General features: G+C 39.1%; 1 protein-coding gene across 1 annotated transcript in view; it reads right to left on the reverse strand.

The window, feature by feature from the left end:
* The window catches only part of hspa4l (heat shock protein 4 like), a 49,566-nt gene extending 30,431 nt beyond the window's left edge, over positions 1 to 19,135 (reverse strand). The window contains exons 1-3 of the mRNA XM_088928709.1: positions 18,749 to 19,135; positions 7,892 to 7,949; positions 6,722 to 6,862 (exon numbers count right to left, since the gene is read on the reverse strand). Of these exons, the coding sequence (XP_088784835.1) occupies positions 6,722 to 6,862; positions 7,892 to 7,949; positions 18,749 to 18,855 (306 nt within the window). The 5' untranslated portion in view covers positions 18,856 to 19,135. The remainder of the gene's footprint in view (positions 1 to 6,721; positions 6,863 to 7,891; positions 7,950 to 18,748) is intronic.
* Between the last annotated feature and the right edge of the window lie 2,354 nt (positions 19,136 to 21,489).

Here is a 21,489-nt window from a genome sequence, read left to right on the forward strand (position 1 = left end):
GACTTTCCATGAAACACTGCCCAGGTTTGCTAATCTACCAACAGAGAAAACTGAATTATATGAAAGTTTTGAAAGTTTAGGAAAAGCAATAATATTAATGCCAACTGCATTGTTACTAGAGTCACGCTAATGACAAAATATTAAAATTAATCTTTCAAGGAATTGTACCAAGCCACAGCTGTCCACAAAGGAACAAGTAGAGGTTAATTCCACGCTGAAAGACAGAAGGAAGAAGAAAAAAAGGTAGATGAGAAGGCAGGAAGGAGGAATGGGGGTAGGTAAGGAAGCTGACGCAGCTCTCGTCTTCGGTCTCTACTCCTCTTGTACGCTACTCCTGGCATTGACAAACGCTAATCAAAATAACACTTAGACATTTCCTGTACCGCTTTTATTCCTCACAATCATCAACTAGCACATGCCACTGTCTGCTGGGGAGTTTGGCCCGAACTCCAATCTTTCATACGCCTGGGTGAGACGCTGTTGAAACAAGATGATGGATGTGTCACGGTGGATAAGAAGACAGATCAAAGACAGAAGATTAATGGTAAAAACTATTAACAAATAGGAAGCACCTTCCTATTTTCAAAAGGGAAAAGGAGCCAATCACCCCCAACCCTGGCTTTGAAGATTTGCTTCAACAACAGCAAGAGCAACAGTAGAAGTGGCCATGGCATCAGTGTGCTTATTTACTTTTACTCTACTCAGATTAGCATTACCAAGTAATGCATTTTGTCAAGTTGGATCCAAAACCACATATTTTAATCACTTCCAAAACATAGTTTTAGGTTATTGGCTGCAATACTCTTTTCATTCAGCACAATTTATGGAAACTCTTCTCTAGCCTCATAGATTCCGTTTCCAAAAATATCCATTCTGCCTGGGGCTAAACGCAGATAATGGCTTGATCAGCCTGCACGTTTTCAGGCAACTGAAGCCTGTAACAGACAATACAATTCAAATCAGCAAGGGTGAACCGGACTCTCAATCAGACCAGTTTCATTCTTAAAACAGGTCCAGAGTGGGAAGATAAGGCCAAAACTTTCACTAAACCTCGAAACACCACCAGGAACAGCTGATAAAATCAAGCAGAGACCATAGCGTGGCTGAGACATCACTGCATTTCATGGTCAGCCCCCTCTATATGGAAAACTTACAAGTCCTATCCCTGATAATAGAACACAAAACACTGAACAGGAGAGTAAGCAGCAAGTTAACAGGGCAACAAATGCCAAGTTAGTCCAAAGGGAGAAGAACCAGCGGAATAAGAACAACAGAACACAAAGTGTAGTTGAAAAGAGGAGCTCTGGATTTCAAATCCTCTAAGGAAAGAAAAATCAATCATCTTCACTGATCAGCTGAATTATGAAAGAACAGAAGGACAAATCTATGCTAGTCCCTTGTTAATTCAATGAATTTGGCCAACCTATCTATAGTACCGTGGAATTGCTGGGGATTTTAGAGCACAGGCCTCCAGTGTGCGGCATACTGTCCTCAAGGCCAGCCTGTAGAGCTGCATCACTGTTAAATTAAGAGCTTGGGATTCTGCTGTGGTCTCTAGCCAACCCTCTCGCCCAAGAGCACAGCTGTCCTGCTCCAGCACCGTACAGTATTCCTGCTGCTTACTCACGAGCTGCTGTCCAGCACTACCACTAATATCCTGCCAATGACATCAGCTCAAACTGCCCAATGCCCCACACGTGTTACAGAGGGGTATCAAAACAATATCACACACATTCATTCTCCTAAAAAAGGCAGCTGAACACCCATTCAATGCCCGATTTTTAACATTTCTAGCAGAGCAAACTGGTGTGCCGGGATATACAGAAAAGCCCAAGAGCTGGGCTCCAAGATTTCCACTGCTGCACCATATGCACTATAATGGAGCTTCATAAGCCTCAGTGAAGCTGAATCCTTTAGGACCCCTGTAGACCTGGGTTTGGTGAATAACAATGCCCGGCAATTACAACTACAATTCCTTAAATATAATTTTCATCCCAAAGGATTCCCAGCACTTTGAGTCACAGGAGGCACTGGACGCTGCACAGCTGCCATTAGGCATCAGCAGGCCCAAGCCATGGCAGATCAGGTGGAGAAGTGAGAGCCTACTTCACTAATTTAATTAAGATTGATGAACAGGGAGGCCAAACTATGTGCAAAACCAAGTGATATTTAGTTAGGACGCAGGAGTACATAACCCTACTCTTATGAGCTTCATGGGATATTTAATACCTGAGCGCTCAGAACGTCAGTTTAATGTCTCATCCGAAGGACGGTACCTACAGCACCTACAGTGGCACAGTGTCACTTGTCACCAATCTGGGATTGGTACATTCCTTCGGAAGCTCTGGTCCAGAGGGAAAAATGTAACTCACTGGCCCTCAGACACCATTTATGACAGAGACTTCGTATTGACGGTCTCGTGTCCCAGAATTGAACCAGGACGGGGCAGATTGGCCCAACTGTCTCTTCTTACTCACAGGTTAATATTCCTAACAGACTAGGTATCAGGCATCACAGCTTCAGAAGTTAAACAAAAAAACCGGCAAGTGCCTTTTAGTACTATTTGAAACAGATCATTCTTGGAGCAACACACTTTCCTCCTTCTTTTTCCCTTTTCAATGCAAAAACTCAGAAAATCATTGTTTTGGGGTTTGGATAAGGGTGCATACTGTATTTTATGAGCACTTCATCACATTCTGCATTCGGAAACCAGAAAAAAATAAACGCTGATTCAGAAATCTTAGATTTTGCAGGCTTTTGTCGAATCACAGTTCAGTGTGATTCAGTTCAATGTATGACATTAATTACATTCAGCGCTATCATGTGATAAGCTTTGTTACAGACTTAAATTGCAAGCGTGTCACTGCACTGGGGGAGATGTGAGTCATCTGATCTGTGCATGTTGAAGGGTCACATTTAGAAACAAAGGATCTGGCCAGCAATGTTGGAGAGAAGTATGTCTACAACACGCAGCGGCTGTACTGAATGTAGGAATTAAATTGAGTCTCAAAAGTTTCGGAAATTTGCTGGTGACAAAAATATATCAAAGAAATGTCACCCACATGCCAGTGTCAGAAAGGAGATCCTTTCTGGCAAATTTGGAGAATTCCAGGTATTACCGCATGATATGACTAAACAGTCAAAGGGCTTACCAGATATTTTAAAAACTCAAATATATTACCAGGATGGTATGCCTGCAATTGAAAGGACAGTAACATCAACTGGAAAAAAACCACAACAATTTCAGTTTCAAGTTATTCTAAGAAGTGTTTACAGGCCAAATAACAAGTATGGATTTCAAAACAGAGTTATTACAAGCCTTGAAATTAATTGTTTTATATATTATACAACGGAATAGTTCAGGTGGGTAGCTGCATCAGCATGTGTAGGCTGCAAAGGAACAAGTAATAGGTTTATTCCATGCTGTAAAGAGAAGAAGGGAAGAGAAGAAAGGGTGTGACACACCCGAAGAAGGCTCCACGGCCAAAAACATTGTTTCCTTTCTTCTCTTTTCGGCATGGAATAAACCTTTTACTTGTTCCTTATACAATGGAATACTACTGAGCTACTACTCCTACAAAATGTATGCTGTCTTTCTCCCTAATTCTTTTAAAATTCAGAAGTAATCAAATGTAATAAAGCAAAATTACCAGTGTAAATGACAAAGGAATGTGTATTTTGGTTGCTAGTTTCCAGTTGCTTACTGTAACCTGATCTGGGCTGGGTTAGGTCGATTTATCATCGCCTCACTTACTCACACCACGCATTCCAGACTACACTGCAATAACTCAGTTTCCTGTATATTTTATCTAAAATAATTTCACGTATCGCTTTTCATAAAAGCTGTACAAGCTGGTACAGTGTGTGCAGGCTGAGTGTGCACTCAGTATGCAGCAGCCAAGTCTTCATCTATATTTCACTCATATGGAATGCCTGCCTGGAGGGCGACAGTAACATTATAATGGTTTCCTTCGTAGATCATGTTTTTTCTTTGATATGTAGTAGAAAGAGCCTAAAAGACACAAAGTCAAAGCACCATATAAGCTAAACAACCTGATTATAGTACAATAATGTTCATTAAACACAAACATCAATTCATAAGCGTAAAAATGATGAGAGGCTATGTGATCCATCTTCACAAAGGGGCAGCATGCTTTAAGAGCCACAGCCACATAAAACCAATTGTGAAGACCTGCAACACACATAACAGACAATGCCAAGAGAAGAATTTATATTTTTCTCATTTCAAAGCACTTTAAAGAGCTCTGGGTTTCCGGGTTTTGCTTTCTCTTTTCTATCTTTCTTTCACAGGCTAACCCAGTTTTGGAATCTCCAGCTCTTATCTACCCAGCCCCCTTGTTCTTGGGAGAGATGAAGACGACGCTCAGGTCTTCGGCACACTTGTCAGGCCCAAAGCGCCAGGAAATGAGAACCAACCTCTCACTGGTAATATTACAAGTTCACAGCCACCTTACAAGCCACAGGGGTCACTACTATACAGCACCCCAAAAACACCCAGTTCAACTCAGACCCACGGAGCCACATCAACTATATGCTGCTGCTCGGGGAAACCAGCCTAGAGAGAATCAAGAGCTTAAACTAGACTAATAAAAGGGATATACTGTACTGCAACTATCACAGACACTATTCTAGGGTGGCATATATCTGCAGGTGCCACTCAAATAATGCGCTTTGCTTCCTGGTAACCTGCAAAGTGCAGACTTCGTTCTAACCTGCATACCTAGTACCTTGTCTTCTGAGAGCATCCTGAGACAATACAGATGGAAACTTAAGTAATGTAGCTAGGAACCAGAGATAACAAGCTAACAATCACTTTTTTTCTTGGTCTCTCAGAACACCTATTGGGCTGATTGCCTGCACTGATCTAGTCTTTTCAACACAGTAAAACACAGTAAGAAAACAAAAGGTGAGATTACCATTAAGGAACTGTGATAATAATGTGGTAGTGATATATACTGAGCATAATGAAACATGTATGTGTGTTCTAAGAATAATAAAAACATGGAAAGTGGATATTTAACAAATATTTTGGCATAATTTTGATAACTGAGCATAATACAATTAAGTGACTCTGACACTTGCTTGAGCACAAAACCACGTTACTAGTGAGAGAGCTGATAGGGCTGATTAGGTGTCAAGCCTGGTGAAAGTTAAGGAAGGAAAGGATCCATACACCTCTCTTGTCAAGAGAACATTAGCACATCTCAATGGACTCACCATCTAATTTTCGTTAGCGATGCATCAAGGTTTTGTGTAGATGTAGAACAACCTCACAGCAGTGGACATCAGTGAGTGTGGAACAGATATACTAATAGCTGGGTACAAGAGACCCATCAAAGGGCAGGTACGGTCTGTTATTGTGCGACTCCACTGGCAGTGATTGATGGCAATCTGACTGCTCGGCTGACATGACAACACTACAACATGTGAACGCATGTCCTCGGGACAACAGGGACTCATGGGACAACAGCTTCCTTGCAAGGTGAGAAAGTGACATTTAAGGATGCTCTCCATGCCAGACTTGAGCTGGCGTCTCTGAGACCTTTGTGGCATCTAAGGCTCAGAGACCAGTGAACAGGCAAACAGGTGCAAAACCATTCCACCCAGTGGCCAGAAACAGCCAGGAATGCTTATTTTGATCAGAGGACCACTATACAGCTCTGAATTTGCTTGGCACATGTTTACACCAGTTTTGTTCCGCCTTCAAGCTGTGCTCTGTTCTGTACATGGCCGTGTCACTCATCACCAGCACCAGTGGCAGAAACAATCTGCTTTACGCAAGCCAACCAGAACATTAAAGCAAAAACCTGCATTTCTGGATCGGCAAGAAGAATGGATTTTTTTAATTAGTTTGCCACTAGAATTGATTTTTTGACTCGAGGGACTCCAGCTGGTCATATTTGACAGCTCCCTTACTGACCCGTCAAGTGGAACTCGGGTTTCTCAGCCTGTACATCCTGTGCTGTGCAGGCGAGCTCTCTGTGTTAGATGATAATAAGGCACTGTGGACTCCAAACCCCAGCACCTGAGCACCCATCATCGCCGAAACAGCCACAGCAAATTATACAGAGCTTATTCAAAAAATAAAAAACAACGGTCAAATTACAAATGAAGTGAACGACAGACATTTGACAAAAAAGAACTGTTAACATTCTTAAGGTATGTACGTTCAAAATACATATAAGATAACTCTAGAAATAATCAATATCCAGACTCTCACCAAATCAATGCCCAGAAAACCACAAGGTCATTATGGATTAAAAAAAACAGAGAAAATTAATCTGAGCGTTGAGCAAGTTATCCAAATTGTCACATTTAGGACCGTGGAGAATAAGGAACAAGAAAATGTTAATTGTGGGCAAAAGTGGAAAGAAGAAACACAATGTTTTGGCTGTTGAGCCTTCTTTAGGTGACACCTAGGGCGTGTCTTTGCAGCCAAGGCACAAAGACACAGCTCCCCACTTGAGCCACAGATGAGAAAAAACTACTTGCCTTACAAGAAAGAAGTCTAAAAGAGAAATTAAAGAGCAGGGAAATTATCAGCAGGGAGACACTAACAACAAAAGGTCTATTATAGCAGAGCATTCTTAAGTTCAAGATCCCAGATGTGATGGGCATCTAACCCATCTCTGTATATACAACTGGCCAGACTTAACATCTGGCTTTGAACCCACAACCAGAGGGAGACAGAAAAAAGTACCTTGATTCCAACGTTGCCATTGGACATCTTGTGCAGGGTGTAGGGAACCTTAGACCTCTCTGCCTGCACAATGGGGTCGTCGAATGCTCGGCCATGGAACTTCTTAAATCCATGGACTGTGTTTTTGAAGTTTGTTATCATCTGAAAAGTAACACATAAAGAGAGTCAGGGAAAGTAAGTGAACTCATGAAATGTCACCCACAGTTTTGAATTAAGTACAGTGGCTGTCAAGAGGAATAGGCAAAGCTGGTAGAGACTGATCCACGAAAATCCATGGCTACTACCAAATATTCACTTGGGAGGTACAGTATAATACTAATGCAGTCAGTTGTTTTCTGTTTTATACTTATAATTAATTAGGAGGATGAGCAGAATTTGTGACAAAGTGTTTTGTCTCAGTCATTGGTAAACAAATTCAATTAAATACCATATTCCATATTGTAACACAATAAAACTTCTGATAGTTCTTTCTGGATGACATGATTTTACAGCTGAATAAAAAGTATAATAAGATCAAATGTTCTAGAACAAAAATGTGCTTCTCATTTAATTGCAAAACAAATACACAAAGACGACAAGACCCAATTTCACTTGTTTTAGGTCACTCAAATATTCATCTCCTTCAAAGTTTAATTGTCCGTTGGCTATTTTTACAAAATGTTCAAATGTATAATTTGATGTTAAACATGTTCAAATGTTCTACCAACACATGAATCAATAAAGTCTAGTTTAGTAAATAAAACAGCCCTGAAACCAGCAAAGCTTGAGTCCCTGTTTCCCTCTGCTCTCAAGATGATTTCACAGCCTGATTTGTCAGCTGAAATGAATCCAACTAACCTGCAGCTTTAAAGCTGTTTTATCAAAATATCCTGATGAGTAACTTAAGAATTAGGAACCCACTCAACTGTTATCAACACTGGAAAAGGGAAAATGAATAATTGGACACATCTAGAATCCATCTTTTTATATACAGTTTATATACTTTTTTTGGCTTCTCATCACCCATTCTCTCACACTTCATTCCATAAATCAAAATTTTCAATTAATGAATTTCTCCCATCTTTTTCCAGAAAAAAAGTATTTCTTTTTATTAAAAAAATTTTTTGGTATCTAAAGTACCAAAGTAAAGCACTTGTATCACACCCTTCAGGACCTGAATGTTTTTCTCACCTGGCTCTTTGCTGCATTTCCAATCGAGCGGTTTTTGGATGCCAGAGACACACACGCCCTGGAACAGAAAGCCAAAAAAAATCAATACTCAATTAAAGAATCCCAGCCATTACAGCCTTTACAGCAGGCGTTCTGCATTTTGAAATTGGAATAGGATTACAGCCGATTGAGACTTTTACTTGTCTATGTTCATACTCAATGCACCCGAGTAGTTTGCAAATATTTCAAATTTTAAAACAAGGATCCATGTGCAAATTTTACAGATGGAATTCAGTAAAACTACTCTTTCATGGTGGGAGATGTTAGGTGAATTATTTGAATAAGATCCTACAGGCTTGAATCTCAGCTGTGACAATTTTAGTGATCTACTGTAGGTAGACCAGCACACACATAGATGGACTCCAGTTTCCTTGTGGTTTAGAGGTGTGTATTTGTGAACCTGTTAGGTATCCACCTCCGTTCACTAAGCCTCAGATACCCATGACTGTGTGGAGGGATACAGACCCACAGGTTGACCTCAATTATTCTGACATTAAATGCCATCTCCTCTCATCAGCTTCATACACCGGGGGAGGAGATGTGAGGATATCCACCATCAATCAGTCTTATCTAGTGTGGAACATGAAATTAAAGGTGGACATCCCTAATAATGAAAGAACAGAAAACACTCCATTTCACATTTAGAAATGATAAAAAGGCAGATGACAAGATTAGCCACTTTAACCACAAGAGGGTATGTCACCAGATAATTACAAATCAGTGTTAGCTTCTTACAAGAGAGTGCATACTAGAATGTGATTTGTAATGAAAAGGATTCCAGATGAAAAGGTTTTGATGGCACCCGTTAGGGCTGTATTAACAATAGAAGGTTGCACTACTGACAGTACAAGTCAAATAAAAAAGTATCAAGTATTTAATTTTATATAAAATTCAAAGTGATTTTTTATTTAAATTATTAATATTTCATTTAGCCAAAGTATGGAAGTCAAGGCCAATTAGACTGTATCTAAAATCAACAGTTACTGAAGAAAGCCAAGACTTTAATATTTTCCCCCACAATTCTCCACGGGTGTCCAAGTGACAGCGAGAGGGAACAGTCTGGGTAGGACTGGGATAAACACCAGGGCAGAGAAGACAGAGCGCTGTCACTAGGAGACAAGACATATCAGGAGAGCAGGACATGGGTACCGAAATCTCGGTAGCTGTAATTAGGTCCCTAAAGGTTTTACTGTAGTAGAAAGAAAAAAAAAGTTTGAAGTGCACCTTTATCTTCATGAAGCTACAAGGAAAAAACCCTTTTAATTAAGCAGCGCAACGGAGTGATAAGTCCCATATGGAAAAGTTTCATCCTTCTTGATGGCAGTATGTTCACAATGCGCTGCAAGCCACAGTCCATAAGCAGACTCCACTATCCCCCTATCAACCATACTGGCTACCAGAAGGATACAAATACATGAATAATACTTTGTGTAAATAATGTATGGACGTTTTTACACATCAGGTTGCTTTTATAAAATACTGCCTTCTAGGTCACAATTGTGAATTACCAAAGGCCCTTTTCTGAAGAACCACAACCAAGCACACTGCTACTGAGGTATGTTAATAGATCCCCTCAGCACAGCAGTTTCCCAGACATTTTTGAAGCGTGCCCAAATTCTGAGGATATAAAATATTTAAAAAATTGGTGCCCTACTGTATATCTGGTCTCATGCATCTCCTCCCGGTTTGCCAACAAGAAATGCAGATTAATAGCATGGATGTTTTTCCATTTAAGTGGAAGAGGTTTCAAAAACTGAGAACAGTTCATCTTAAGGGGTTATGGGGGTGTGGAACAGGCTACCCAGCCGTGCTGTTGAAACCGATACCCTGTCTTATTTCAAGAAACAGTGTAGATGGGTTCCTTGGATCACTCAACTACTAACTACTGAATGGGCTACAGGGGTTGAATGGCCTCGTCTCGATGGTAACCTTGGTAAGTGGATGGTGGATCATTTAAAAAAAATGCAAATTTCCGAATGAATAATGAATACCCAAACTTTGGGGTACCAAAACCAATGATTTATAAAAGGAATTTATCAATTGTTTTGTTTTCTTCCTTTGTTTGGCCTAATAATTACCAGAAACGTTGAAGAACATGTCTGCTTTTGCCGATTCAAAAGTGATATGAAGACTTACAGCAGAAAAGAAAGGCAAGATTCTGGAAAACACAATATAGCATTTTTAGATACTTTTTGACCCTCAGGAGGAGTTTACCTTTTCACATGTAATAGGAGAAGTATTTGTTTACAAAATCATACTTTTGGCAAAGAATAAATCAAGAAGTTACTCTTCTAACCTTTTTTGAATTAATGTCTGAATACCTGTTAACACAGAAAACAGAAACACCTGGGAAATAATGCATATGAATAAAAGTATTTATCTCAAGTAATGTATTCGCATTTTATTATGAGTATTAGAATTGTTGGGGAGTTCTCAAATGTGTACCATCGTCACTTTGCATTCTTTTTGTTGTGTAAAATTCTTGTTCTTTGGTCCTTTAATTACTATATAGTGCAATGGATGCATTACGGGATCTGAAAAAAAGTTACATTCTTAAAACAAAACGTGATTTATCTGTTTGAGGACAAAAGTATGATCTGCACTTGTGTGTTTTTTAAATAAACCAGTGAATTCCTTCAATCTTTCAAGCATCTAGTGATTCAATTCGACACTTACTTAAAACAGAAAAATAATAAAGGCACTGGAATATACCCCCATATACTTAGAGCAGACATCCCAGCCTTTCGGACACTGGCAAGAAGTAGCCTGGTTTCACAGCAGAGAATCAACTACAAAACATCACTTGTTTTAACTGTAAATGACTATTTTATGATCAGCACATCATATCGTAACCAGATTCAGAACTGAACGCTGTAATGAGTTGCTGCTTACAATTTCCTAAATCGTCCTCATCCGTACCACTCATACTCTAACTTGGATTATCAATAAAAAGGGCTAGAGACATCTTCGCTAATTTACAGTCCAGATTCTGAAGACAATATATCCATAACAGGCTTGCAAGCAACCGAAACATCAAAAATAATTGCTTTGAATAACATCATTATAACTCCTGGTGATGGAGGACACGGAGCCATTCTGGGGTAAGCTTGAACAACACACTCTACACAAGTCCCACAAGCATAATCCTATTTAACAGTAAGGAAGGCTGAAACCTAGCTTCCTTCCTCAAATCATTTACACCAATCCTTCCAAAGTAAGCCAGATGGGGAATCATCCGTTCCTCCAAATGCAAATGTTACTGTACCAGAGTTCTCAGTGTATAAGGAACCTGTGACAGCAGCACCAGGTTGTTTTTGCTGGTGAAGTATTGCTGCTTGTTTGGGCTCAGCAAATCTGAAACTCAATGGGGAGCCTTAGCTCAATTCTGTGTTTGACCACATACTGTAACACATTCCTTTCCTGGCATCACAAGGCAGGGGGTGGCTGGATTTCTTAACGGGCGTGGTGCTACGGATTGTAAAAACAAAACCTTATTGCCAACTTGTAAATGATGCGAAAGCAAAGAAGGAGCTATCCTCTTCACACCCGTGAGAAACAGTATGACCTTTGTTTGCATGAATCTACTGTGACTCAGTACAAACATGCTGGTGGAGCCCACTTGCACGTCTTGAAAAATTATTTCTTATCAGCTGACAAGAAATCCAAACCCCCCAGCAGTACTCCTAATTGTAGGTAGTGTGGCACATGGCTTGAGTATGATGTCAACTAAGCACTATGCATTTCAGACGTTCTTCACAGAGTGTGTTTGGAACATTTCAGATACTTGAGAATTTTACTGCGTGGCTAACACAGTCTCCAATGAACAGCTAATTGGCACATCTTGATAGATTTGCAGTCAGTAATAATACAAAACTCTTGGGTACTGTGTGTCTTACTAATCTCTAAACTTTAGCTCAAAAGGCAGTTGCTGGGCTTTTAAAAAATCTAGAAAATGGATGAATTGCTAAGAAAAAGATTGATGTGACAGTCAAGACTCCAGTAAACAATGACAAACCTTTTTATACATGCATAAATGCCAGAAGACTGATATTCAAAGAACCCAAAATATTGGTATACCTGCCAGAAATAGACTCACCTGCCCCACCAAATACTGTCTTACAGCCTGTTATGTAATTTTCAAATACGCTTTTTGACATGTCACTGAAGTCAATGTAAATTTTTCATCACCCTGAGTTATCTTCCTGAAAAATGGAAACATTTCTTTTTTATATCACTTCCATACACCTGTTTCCTGTCAAATGTTATACTGTATATGGTCTGCAGTATTTCACAAAGTATGAAAAACATTTAATTTCAGAGAAGCTTCACTTTCAGTCCAATTCAACTGTTAAGAAAGAAGATCAATAATATAGTATGTGGCCCAATCTCTTTCCCAGTCCTTAGAAACCTCTAAATATAGGTACAGTAAGGGCAATGAGGGGATTAAGATGGTACTACAATGTGATTATCCAAGAGTTGAATGCCTCTAGTCTTAACAGTTTTTAATGGGACACTTCCATCATACTTAGCCAACATTGATGGAAATCTTGGTAAAACTAGACAACACCCTCAACAATGGTCAGCTCTGATGGTCAGAATGACTTCATAACAGAAGGAGAGGTGCCTAATGGGGTACATAAAGAAGGCAATATCCACAATTCCCTTTGACTACAATACTACTGTATATACACATCAAACCACACTGTTAAAAAGCTGTGTCTCCATTTCAGTAATATAGAATGGGTCCCAACCTTTTTGGAATGTAGTTTACAATGCTGGATTTATTCACAGGTTGCATCTACATTTCGAAATGGCAGACAGCTTCAGCCTTGGCTCCCAACTCTAACATCTATTTAATGAAAGGGACTGAAAGTCTAACAGGATGCAAGTGTAAAAAGTGAACTGAAGGCTATATCAGACCCTAATTTTACCCAGAGAATCTAACCCGCGATGGAAGTGAACTGTGAGCTCAACCTGAGTGAGATTCTATGGTGTGCACATACACAGTCCAATGAAGGAAGCAATTTTTGCTTCTATGTACTATGGGATGGGAGACGACAAACCTGCAGCCTCCCTCCAGGGCCAAAACATACCTTAAAAAAACAATGGCGAGTATTCAGTACAAATTAATATCGAGATAGTGTAAAAATGAGTGAGGAAGGGCCTTGTAAAATCACTTCTCCATTTTGTTTTCCTTCCTAATGAAAATGTATGTCATCCTTATAAAAGCATAATATTAAAGAACATGAGCAAAGTTATAAAAGAACTTCACCTAAGCAAAAGTACAGACATAAACTAAGCAACACAAAACAAGTAGTTTTATCACGATTCTTGATTGTGTGTGGATAAAATGAAATTCTCTTGACAATATACTTTTAATCAGATTTCATACACTGGGCAACACTTACAAATCGTTCTCAAACTATACATACATTGCCTTTAAAAAAATTAAATCTGTTTCTCTTAAAATCTTAATGTCTGTCATTTTTAACCACAATGCTTAGTAGACCCTATTGTTTTTCTGGTCTATTTTTACACTCTGTGAATAAAAGCTGACGAGGCCACCTGATTAAAAGTCAAGATGTGCCTATTCAGCTGTGTAAGTGACTGGCTCAATTATTCGGCTCCATTCAGTACAAAGGACCTTTGGAAAAACTCAGCCATAGGCAGGTTTTGTTTCTGACAACTTTCGGGTGAGATCGATTTCAAACCATCCCTGTCTGTATTGTCATTCTTCACTTGGTGATGCACTTGCGCAAAAGGGGAACTGGAGAGACAGAAACACAAACAGTACATAAACTGCAAAAGGAAATTAGTTACTTGTCTTTAGCAAGGCACCACAACTTCAAAATGAACATTCTAACCCTCAGTGCTTCAATCTTACCTCCTCAAAGTACGAAGACTTGTTCACCCTCAAAGTGTGAGCAAGCCTTTTTCTGCTGTACCTCTTGACTAAAAATAAATTTTTAACATTGGTTTTCCTGCTGTAGTCTGTGTCCTTTCTTCCAGTGCTCAGGCAAGATAATTATGGTAGTCATTAATCAGGCATTAAAAACCTCATTAGAAACTAAACCTGGAAAAAAAACCATACAGACCTTTTCAGAATTTTTTTTGTTCTACAATGCATAATGTTTAACTGAAACAGCCCTGGATGATTCAACACTTAACTATGCACAAATACTTTAAAGTGGATTTTTTTTCTCCCTTGCCTTTGTAACTTACACACTTAACAGCAGCTTGTCTGAACAAGTGTGCTCTACCACACTTTCCCTTGTTTCGGTGAAAATACCAATCTCAGGAGAAGTAAAACTCTAAATTATTAAGCGTATTTCAGCTGGGAGTTTATGAAAAAAGGGAAGCCTAGATTTAGGCCAGTGAGATAGAAAGAATCACCTTGGAAGTATGAAGGACCTTATTCAGACAGAATCACTTTAATCTCAATCAAGTCGGACACTTCTTTAACGGATCCCAAGGAACTTGTTAAAGCACTAAAAGAAACCAGGGCCTGATTTATTGAAGAAGCAAACGTTGCTCCATTTTCTTCAGAAGGGGGACTTGAGACCCAAGAGAGACATGCCATGTAACATGCATATTCATAAAATCCAATCACATTTAAACTGTTTTTTTTATGTCTAGCTCTGTAAAATAAATACTTCCCAATGGAAAAAGAGAGCATTGAATGTAGCCACTATTTGTGTTGTACCTTCTTTGTTGAAACACTGAAGACAACAGTCAAAATATTTTTTACCAGATATTTGAATGTTATAGTACTTTACATACTTAAGTGTACTATAGTTGGAAGGTCAGTAATAAGAATCATTTCAGCAAGATTAATCCCATGTTGAAACTCTTAGTTGAACAGCATGGATTTTTGTTTACCTGTACTGTATATACATTAACATTTGAAACACAAACAGTACACAAACTGTTTTTACCATGAACAGGTTCCTGGTAAACTGTACACAGTGCCTTGTAAAAGTATTCAGACGCTTCCTATGGTGTCCCATTGTGTGCACTTAAAAAACATTTAAATTCGACATTTTATTCAGACCCTGAATGCTTAAACTAAAGGCTTCCAAGGGTAAGATATGTTACAGTAAACAGCAGCAAAAATTAAAGAGAAAAAGCTGAAACACGTTAATAAATATTAAGACCCATGAGCTCAAAATTGCTGAAAGCACCTTTGACTAAAAAATTTATTCTTGTCCCAGTTTTAGATCCGAAGAGGGATTTCCTCTAAGATTTGGCACTCTTTTGCTCCATCAATGTTCCCATCAGTCTTGACGAACTTCCCAAACCCAGCTGATTGGAAGTAGAACTACAGCTGGTGTGTGGTGAGCGTTCTGGCGCACTATGGCTGTCGTCGCATCATCCAGGTGGGGCTGCACATTGGTGGTGGTGGAGGGGAGTCCCCTTTACCTGTAAAGCGCTTTGAGTGGAGTGTCCAGAAATCGCTATATAACTGTAAGCAATTATTATTATTACAGCGTAATGCTGAACCACCGTGCATGGCCATAGGGAGGGTGTTGTGTGAGTGATGCACTACGTTGAAAAAAAATCCAATTTTTTCTTGTCCAAAAACAAAACATATTCCGGTGTTTTCCTTATCACTTAGGTTCTGCGCCTGAGATGAGCTAACCCATCTCAACCACTGAACTCTGTGACTCTTTCAAGTCACTGCTGGCCTGACAGTGACGGCGCGATGCAGTATTCTCCTTGCCAAGCTGCTCAGTGCAGAGGTCCATCCAGGCAGTGTCTGGGTGCCTCCCACTTCTTAATGACTGACTTCACTTTGCTACATGAGATACGAAGGGTCTTTGAGAAAAAATTATACCCTGCTCCTAATCTCTGTCTGTATACGACTTTATCCCTACGTTGGTTTGAAAGTCCCTTGATCTTCCTAGTTGAACTTCTTCCTTACCAAATCAGTACCCGAGTGAGGGACTTTACAGAAATAGGTATACAGTATTTGGTCCGAAATCATGGAACCACTATTATTACACACAGACAGAGGTGAATCAGCTGTTTGGCTTAGTAAAGTAATTTTGTGCTCCAAAATTAATTTAGGCGCGCCTAAGCAAAGGGTTTGAATACTTATGCTATCACAGCTTTTCTTTTTTTCTTTCATATTCTTTCAATTCTTTCTTTTTTTGCTTTGAATGTGTGGAGTAGGATGTGTCTATAACACATATTAATTGCTACTTCAAAGCCTCATAGCTGCACGATTTAAAGCAACAAAATGTAAGACGTTTGCAAGGGTCTGAGTCCTTTTGCAAGGCTCTGCATATACTGTACACTAGCTTATTAGATATTATTATAATTATTAATGAGGTCCAAAGTGAAACAGTGTCAAATCCAAGACCAGGTGTGCAGCTGTTCTCCAGCTTTCCTTTCATCCATGTTAACAACTACATAACCATCTGATTATTCCATTAAGCGTTTTTTTTCCCAGACAAATGTTTCATGTTGATCTTCACATATCTTTATTTTTTCAACAGTCAAACGTAAAGGACCTTGAAAAAGATGCGAAGCACATTCCAAAGAGAATACATTTAGACTGGTTAAGAAATAAAGATCTGAAATGAGAATAAAAACCAGAACAGTCCTGGGGATCTGCAGTTTGACAACCCCTGCATTAGGAACTCCTACAGCACGCCCAAACTAGCACTTTTCTTACCAATTTTGAAATGTTAGCAACCTATTTACCTCCTGCGCAAATTAACGGGGGCAGCTGGTGAAGGATTTCATGTATTTCACACAACCATGTAGACATAGGTTAGAAAAAATAATATGGAAAAAAGTTAGAGGTGCAAACGTGAACTAAAGATTTTAACTTTTGTTTTTCTTTTGCTGTTTATAAAACACAGATTGCTTTCAACAGTATTATGTTTGTATCATTTACTTTCCAGTCGTTAAAATATGTTAAAGATAGCATCCAGGTATTTTTCTAATTCTAAAAAATGCATGAAGATGCTGTATTTTTTTTTTCCACAGTAGTAGTACGACTAATTCTATGTTCTGAGAAGCAAGGATCCTCAACAGTAACTGCTCTCCAACTGACTAAAATATGTGTATTTAGTGTATTTTAATAATTAAGATGACAAGTCATAAAAAAGGGACCACATTATTTATACACTGAAAATCCAGAAGTTGCACTACCTTTAAAGGAACTTTCAGAAACTACCTTTTCAATTTCATTATCCCCAGTGTCTGAGGGAATTAAGAAACACTGGAAAATGTCACATTCACATAGAGGTAACTGTAGAGGCCTCAGGCCCTCCACATACTGATAGCAAAAGTAGATAATATGAGGAGGGCCTTTTACATAAAAGCCATTTTTTCTGTTTCTTTTATAACTAAGAGCACTTATTTGTTTGAACTGTAATATTATGTTAATATGATAAAATTGCCCTAATGTTTCAGAAAAAATGTCATTATAGGCAACAGGTCTATAATAGAATTTAATTTCACACCTGAGAAAAGAACATTTTAAACTACTACTGTACACAGAGTATCCCTGATTCTATGCCTATTGACCAAAAACAGAGATTTTTGGTCAATTTTTTGGTCAAAAACAGAAATAACTACAGGTAGGCCTCCGATATTATGATATTATGATTATGAGTCCACTATAAATGACAAAACAAAGCAATCAGGCGTTTTTACAATGAGCAATACGTTTTGCATGATTGTAAAAATAACGTTCAACTTATAGCAAGAAGGTTTATAGGAGAGCATCACTGAAATGTTACTAACGGGCTTTCAGAGACCATAATATGCACACGGACTAGGATGAAATCTCCAAATTCTCAAGCAGAAATAAGGCTGCAATTTATTCGTCTAAGAACTGAACGTTAAATTCCGTCATTTCTGTTTAAAAATGGCTGGGGATGAAAATCATACGCAGGCATCTCATTTTAATCATAACATGTCTATGATGCTGCAATACGCGATTTGTGGAGGACATGCAGGTCACGTTATTTAGTACAGAAGTGATGCCTGCATGTTCTTTGCATCAAGAAACAACTCCTCCCGGCGCTGAAGCTGCACATTAGAGAGCAGCGACTTTCGAGAAGAAGTTAACAAGTACTCCTGTAAAACCTGTTCCTTTTAGGAAGAAAAAACACCCAATGACGACTTTTTTTTTTTAATCAGCACTGAAAACGTCCTGTCAGCACACCTTCAGGTCTTTAGACAGCAGTGTTTTACGACACCCCGTCTGAACCGGAGTTAGTTACGCTTTGAAAAGAGACCGTATATCCGGCTATTACTTTAAAGAAGCCAGTAATTACGATCATTTTAGCTTCACGTGCGATTCTCCTCATTCCTGGAGACCAAGATCTTAGGCGCATCACCACGCGTGTTGCGGCATCTGTGCACCGACTCTTGCGATTAGGAAGAACAGTCAAGGGAGGACAACAAAATTATAATTATAAACGCATGCAAAAATTGTTCATTTGAAATTAATTAATTTCAGTATCCAGGAGTTAAATTATTTTTTTTAATCTGAACTAAGCTACCGCAAAACCTACGGTGCATCAGTTTAGATCGCGAAAACGACTGAGAAACATGAAACGAGCTTCACTGAATTTTGTTTCTAGAGTGGTGATCCATACCCCAGCAATAAATGAAGGAATGCATCTATCGATGTAATCTTGATTTCTCTGTTTTTACGAACGTATCAATCGGAGTTGCACATCTTCTCACTATGGCAATGCAAGAACCAAACCAATGTCAGATGTATAACCACGTAAGACTTTACATAACGAAGCTTCACACAGCTTTAATTCTTGTAGTAATCCGAATGGAGATACTTACGGCGTACATCTGTCGCTGTATTCATTAGCAATTGTTTCAATGCCACCGCTCCTGGCAACAGCAATGTAGCAGTTTTGGAAGCCCACATCAATGCCTACCACTGACATAATGAATGAAGCTGGGAGGATGCTACCGTCCTCGCGTTATAATATTACTGTCACCTTCAGTAAAGAAAATGACACAGAAAATTATATGACCCCCCCAGCTGATAGTTCCGTTAAACCTGTCCCTTTTTTATCGTGTCCGCCTTAGTGAAACAGGTTTTTACTAAGCCGTATTATATAAACCAAATTTGCTAAGCACTAGGCTTGTTCCAGTGAAGGGAAATTTCAGCAGAATTCTCTGGGCTTCTGCTGCAGTCACCAGCCGGCGGCACACGCAAAACTTGCGCAACCACTAGGAAAGCAGTGGAGAGTCCATAGGAACCCGCCCTCTGCCCCCGAAGGATTGGCTGTACGGCTCCTGCCATCGTTTTAATTGCTGCTCTATACCGTCCATCACGGAAAGATCTAGAAGGACAGAGGGAAGCCTATCTGTTTACGTTATGTCAAGGGGCGGAGTGTACAAGTCGGCGTGTATACAGTATGTTTTTTTAAGGGGGGGGGTACGAAGTGCTAACGCTTGTGTCATCTGTAAATTTTAAGATGACATTACATTCTGAAAGGTCTGACCCTGGAAAGGCGGCCCTTTTGCGGTTGCGTGGTGAATTTATATTTAAAATATTCGTTGCATGTCAGACGTTCACAGTACAGTGTGTAGGGGCACACCAGATACCTGTCGCAAGAATGCAAACATAGTCATTGGTGTGGAATTAAGAGTTATGGTACATTGCTAAAATGACGTGTTATAAATTACGGATCCAGTGTTAATTAACCAATATGATTATTAAACAGACCCAAAGCGGTGGCTTTTGATTAAAAAAGGATAGAGGTTGGGATTTTCCGTGGCTGAGAAAAATTACCTTTGGAAGTCTTGTTTTTGTCTTGTTCCTAGACATTCGGAGCGCTGTCCACCTAGTTCTATTTTTTTAGAGATATGTATTTCAGCCTAATTGCTCTCTCACCCCCAGGAGTAGCAAAAAAGGATGTTGCTTTATAAAGCTTCACATAGGGGCTTTCTTACCCTTGACTACATTTACTCATTACGGGGTTTTAATTGTTTTCAGCTCTGAAACTGTCAGGGATTTCAAGTTATCTATAAATAATCCTAGGTAATTTGCAACAACGTTTGGAGAGCTGGAAATTTTTAAACCAGAGGACACTGGAATCCCAAGAGGAACAGGGCTGGAGAGCCATCGCCAAAACTTGGCCAACATTAACAAAACCATGAAATTCTATGGCCATCTGCCAGGTGTTAAGGGCTGTCTATCAAGACATTTATGACAAAATATCAGCACTTTATTTTGAATCTTTTGATTGCAGGAATGATTTTGAAACTTAACTGGTGTTAACATTTAATATTTGTTATATAAGTCCTAAATCTCCTAAATCTGTAGGTAGCCTACTGCTGCCCCAGACTGTCTTGATATTATGAGTAGTTATGAAATGTAAATCACAGAATGCTTTTCATGGCTACCACCCTGAAATGCTATGTAATAACATTTAAAATATAAGTTTAGTAAGCTCTAGTAAAGTACTGAAAACTGAGTAGCTGATATTTTAAAGCAACTATCTTCAACTGCAGCTATCAATTGTCATTTGGAGGGACCTGACTTATGTTCTTCTCAATGTACTGTAGAGTGTACAGTGCTGAATGCACGGAAACTCAGCTGATTGTTGACATGATGAGGCTATAACTACAATCTTCTTTTCACAATGATTTCATACTGTAGACAGGAAACACTGAACTGATATAACTCACCTAAGGAACTGGGGAACTACCCTCAGTAGATGATCAAACAGACCATCAGAAGCTACACAGGAAGTAACACTGAAAAAGATTAAAATAGAGGGGTGATGGAGAGAATGGCCATTAGTTCTATCTGGGGGAACGGGTTTTCCTGTCTTCCAAAGGAATGGTGACTAGATTAAATGGCACCTCCAAATTTTCTTAGTGTGTGTACTGTATATGTTGTGTGCCCAGCAATGGACTGGTGACCCTTACAGGCTGGTTACAAGAGAAATCAAACTGAAATGTAAATATGACAAAGTGGCCTCCAAATGTCACCACAATCTCATTATCTGAACACCAGAATTACCCACCACAGATACAGTACAACTCCAACTACTAAGTCATAGAAGGGGTCAGGTCCTACAACATAATATCAAATTGAAAGAACCATGCTTCATTTCTGAATGCAGTATATAAAGAAACACCATAAGATGTTTCTTTAGAGAGTCAGGAACAAATTCAGGAAATTTGCTAGGAAGGTTTGAAATGTAAAAGTTAAGCTTCAGGTTTGAATAAGAAAAGGGAAAAACAAAAATTTAATCTGAGTACCCCACCTAGTATTAGAGAAGACAAGCACCTCTCAATTCTATAGCCTGGAGGTTTCCAAAAGCACACGATTCATCCACTGGGTTAGCAACTGTGATGTAAAGGATAGAAAAAGGACACAGTATTAAAATCTGCAAGGTAAACAGGTCAACAGTAAAGTGTTACAGGTAAAATTTCATAAAATAAAAACTCACAAGCAAACCAAAATCTCCCTATTAAGAGTAACATGTATTATTATACCATTTACAGTACTTACAAGAAACAAATCGCCATATTCAAGTAGAATCAATTTCAAATATGACCAC

Source organism: Atractosteus spatula, chromosome 1, assembly GCF_055471065.1.
Source record: "Atractosteus spatula isolate fAtrSpa1 chromosome 1, fAtrSpa1.hap1, whole genome shotgun sequence".
Classification (NCBI taxonomy): Eukaryota; Metazoa; Chordata; class Actinopteri; order Semionotiformes; family Lepisosteidae; genus Atractosteus; species Atractosteus spatula.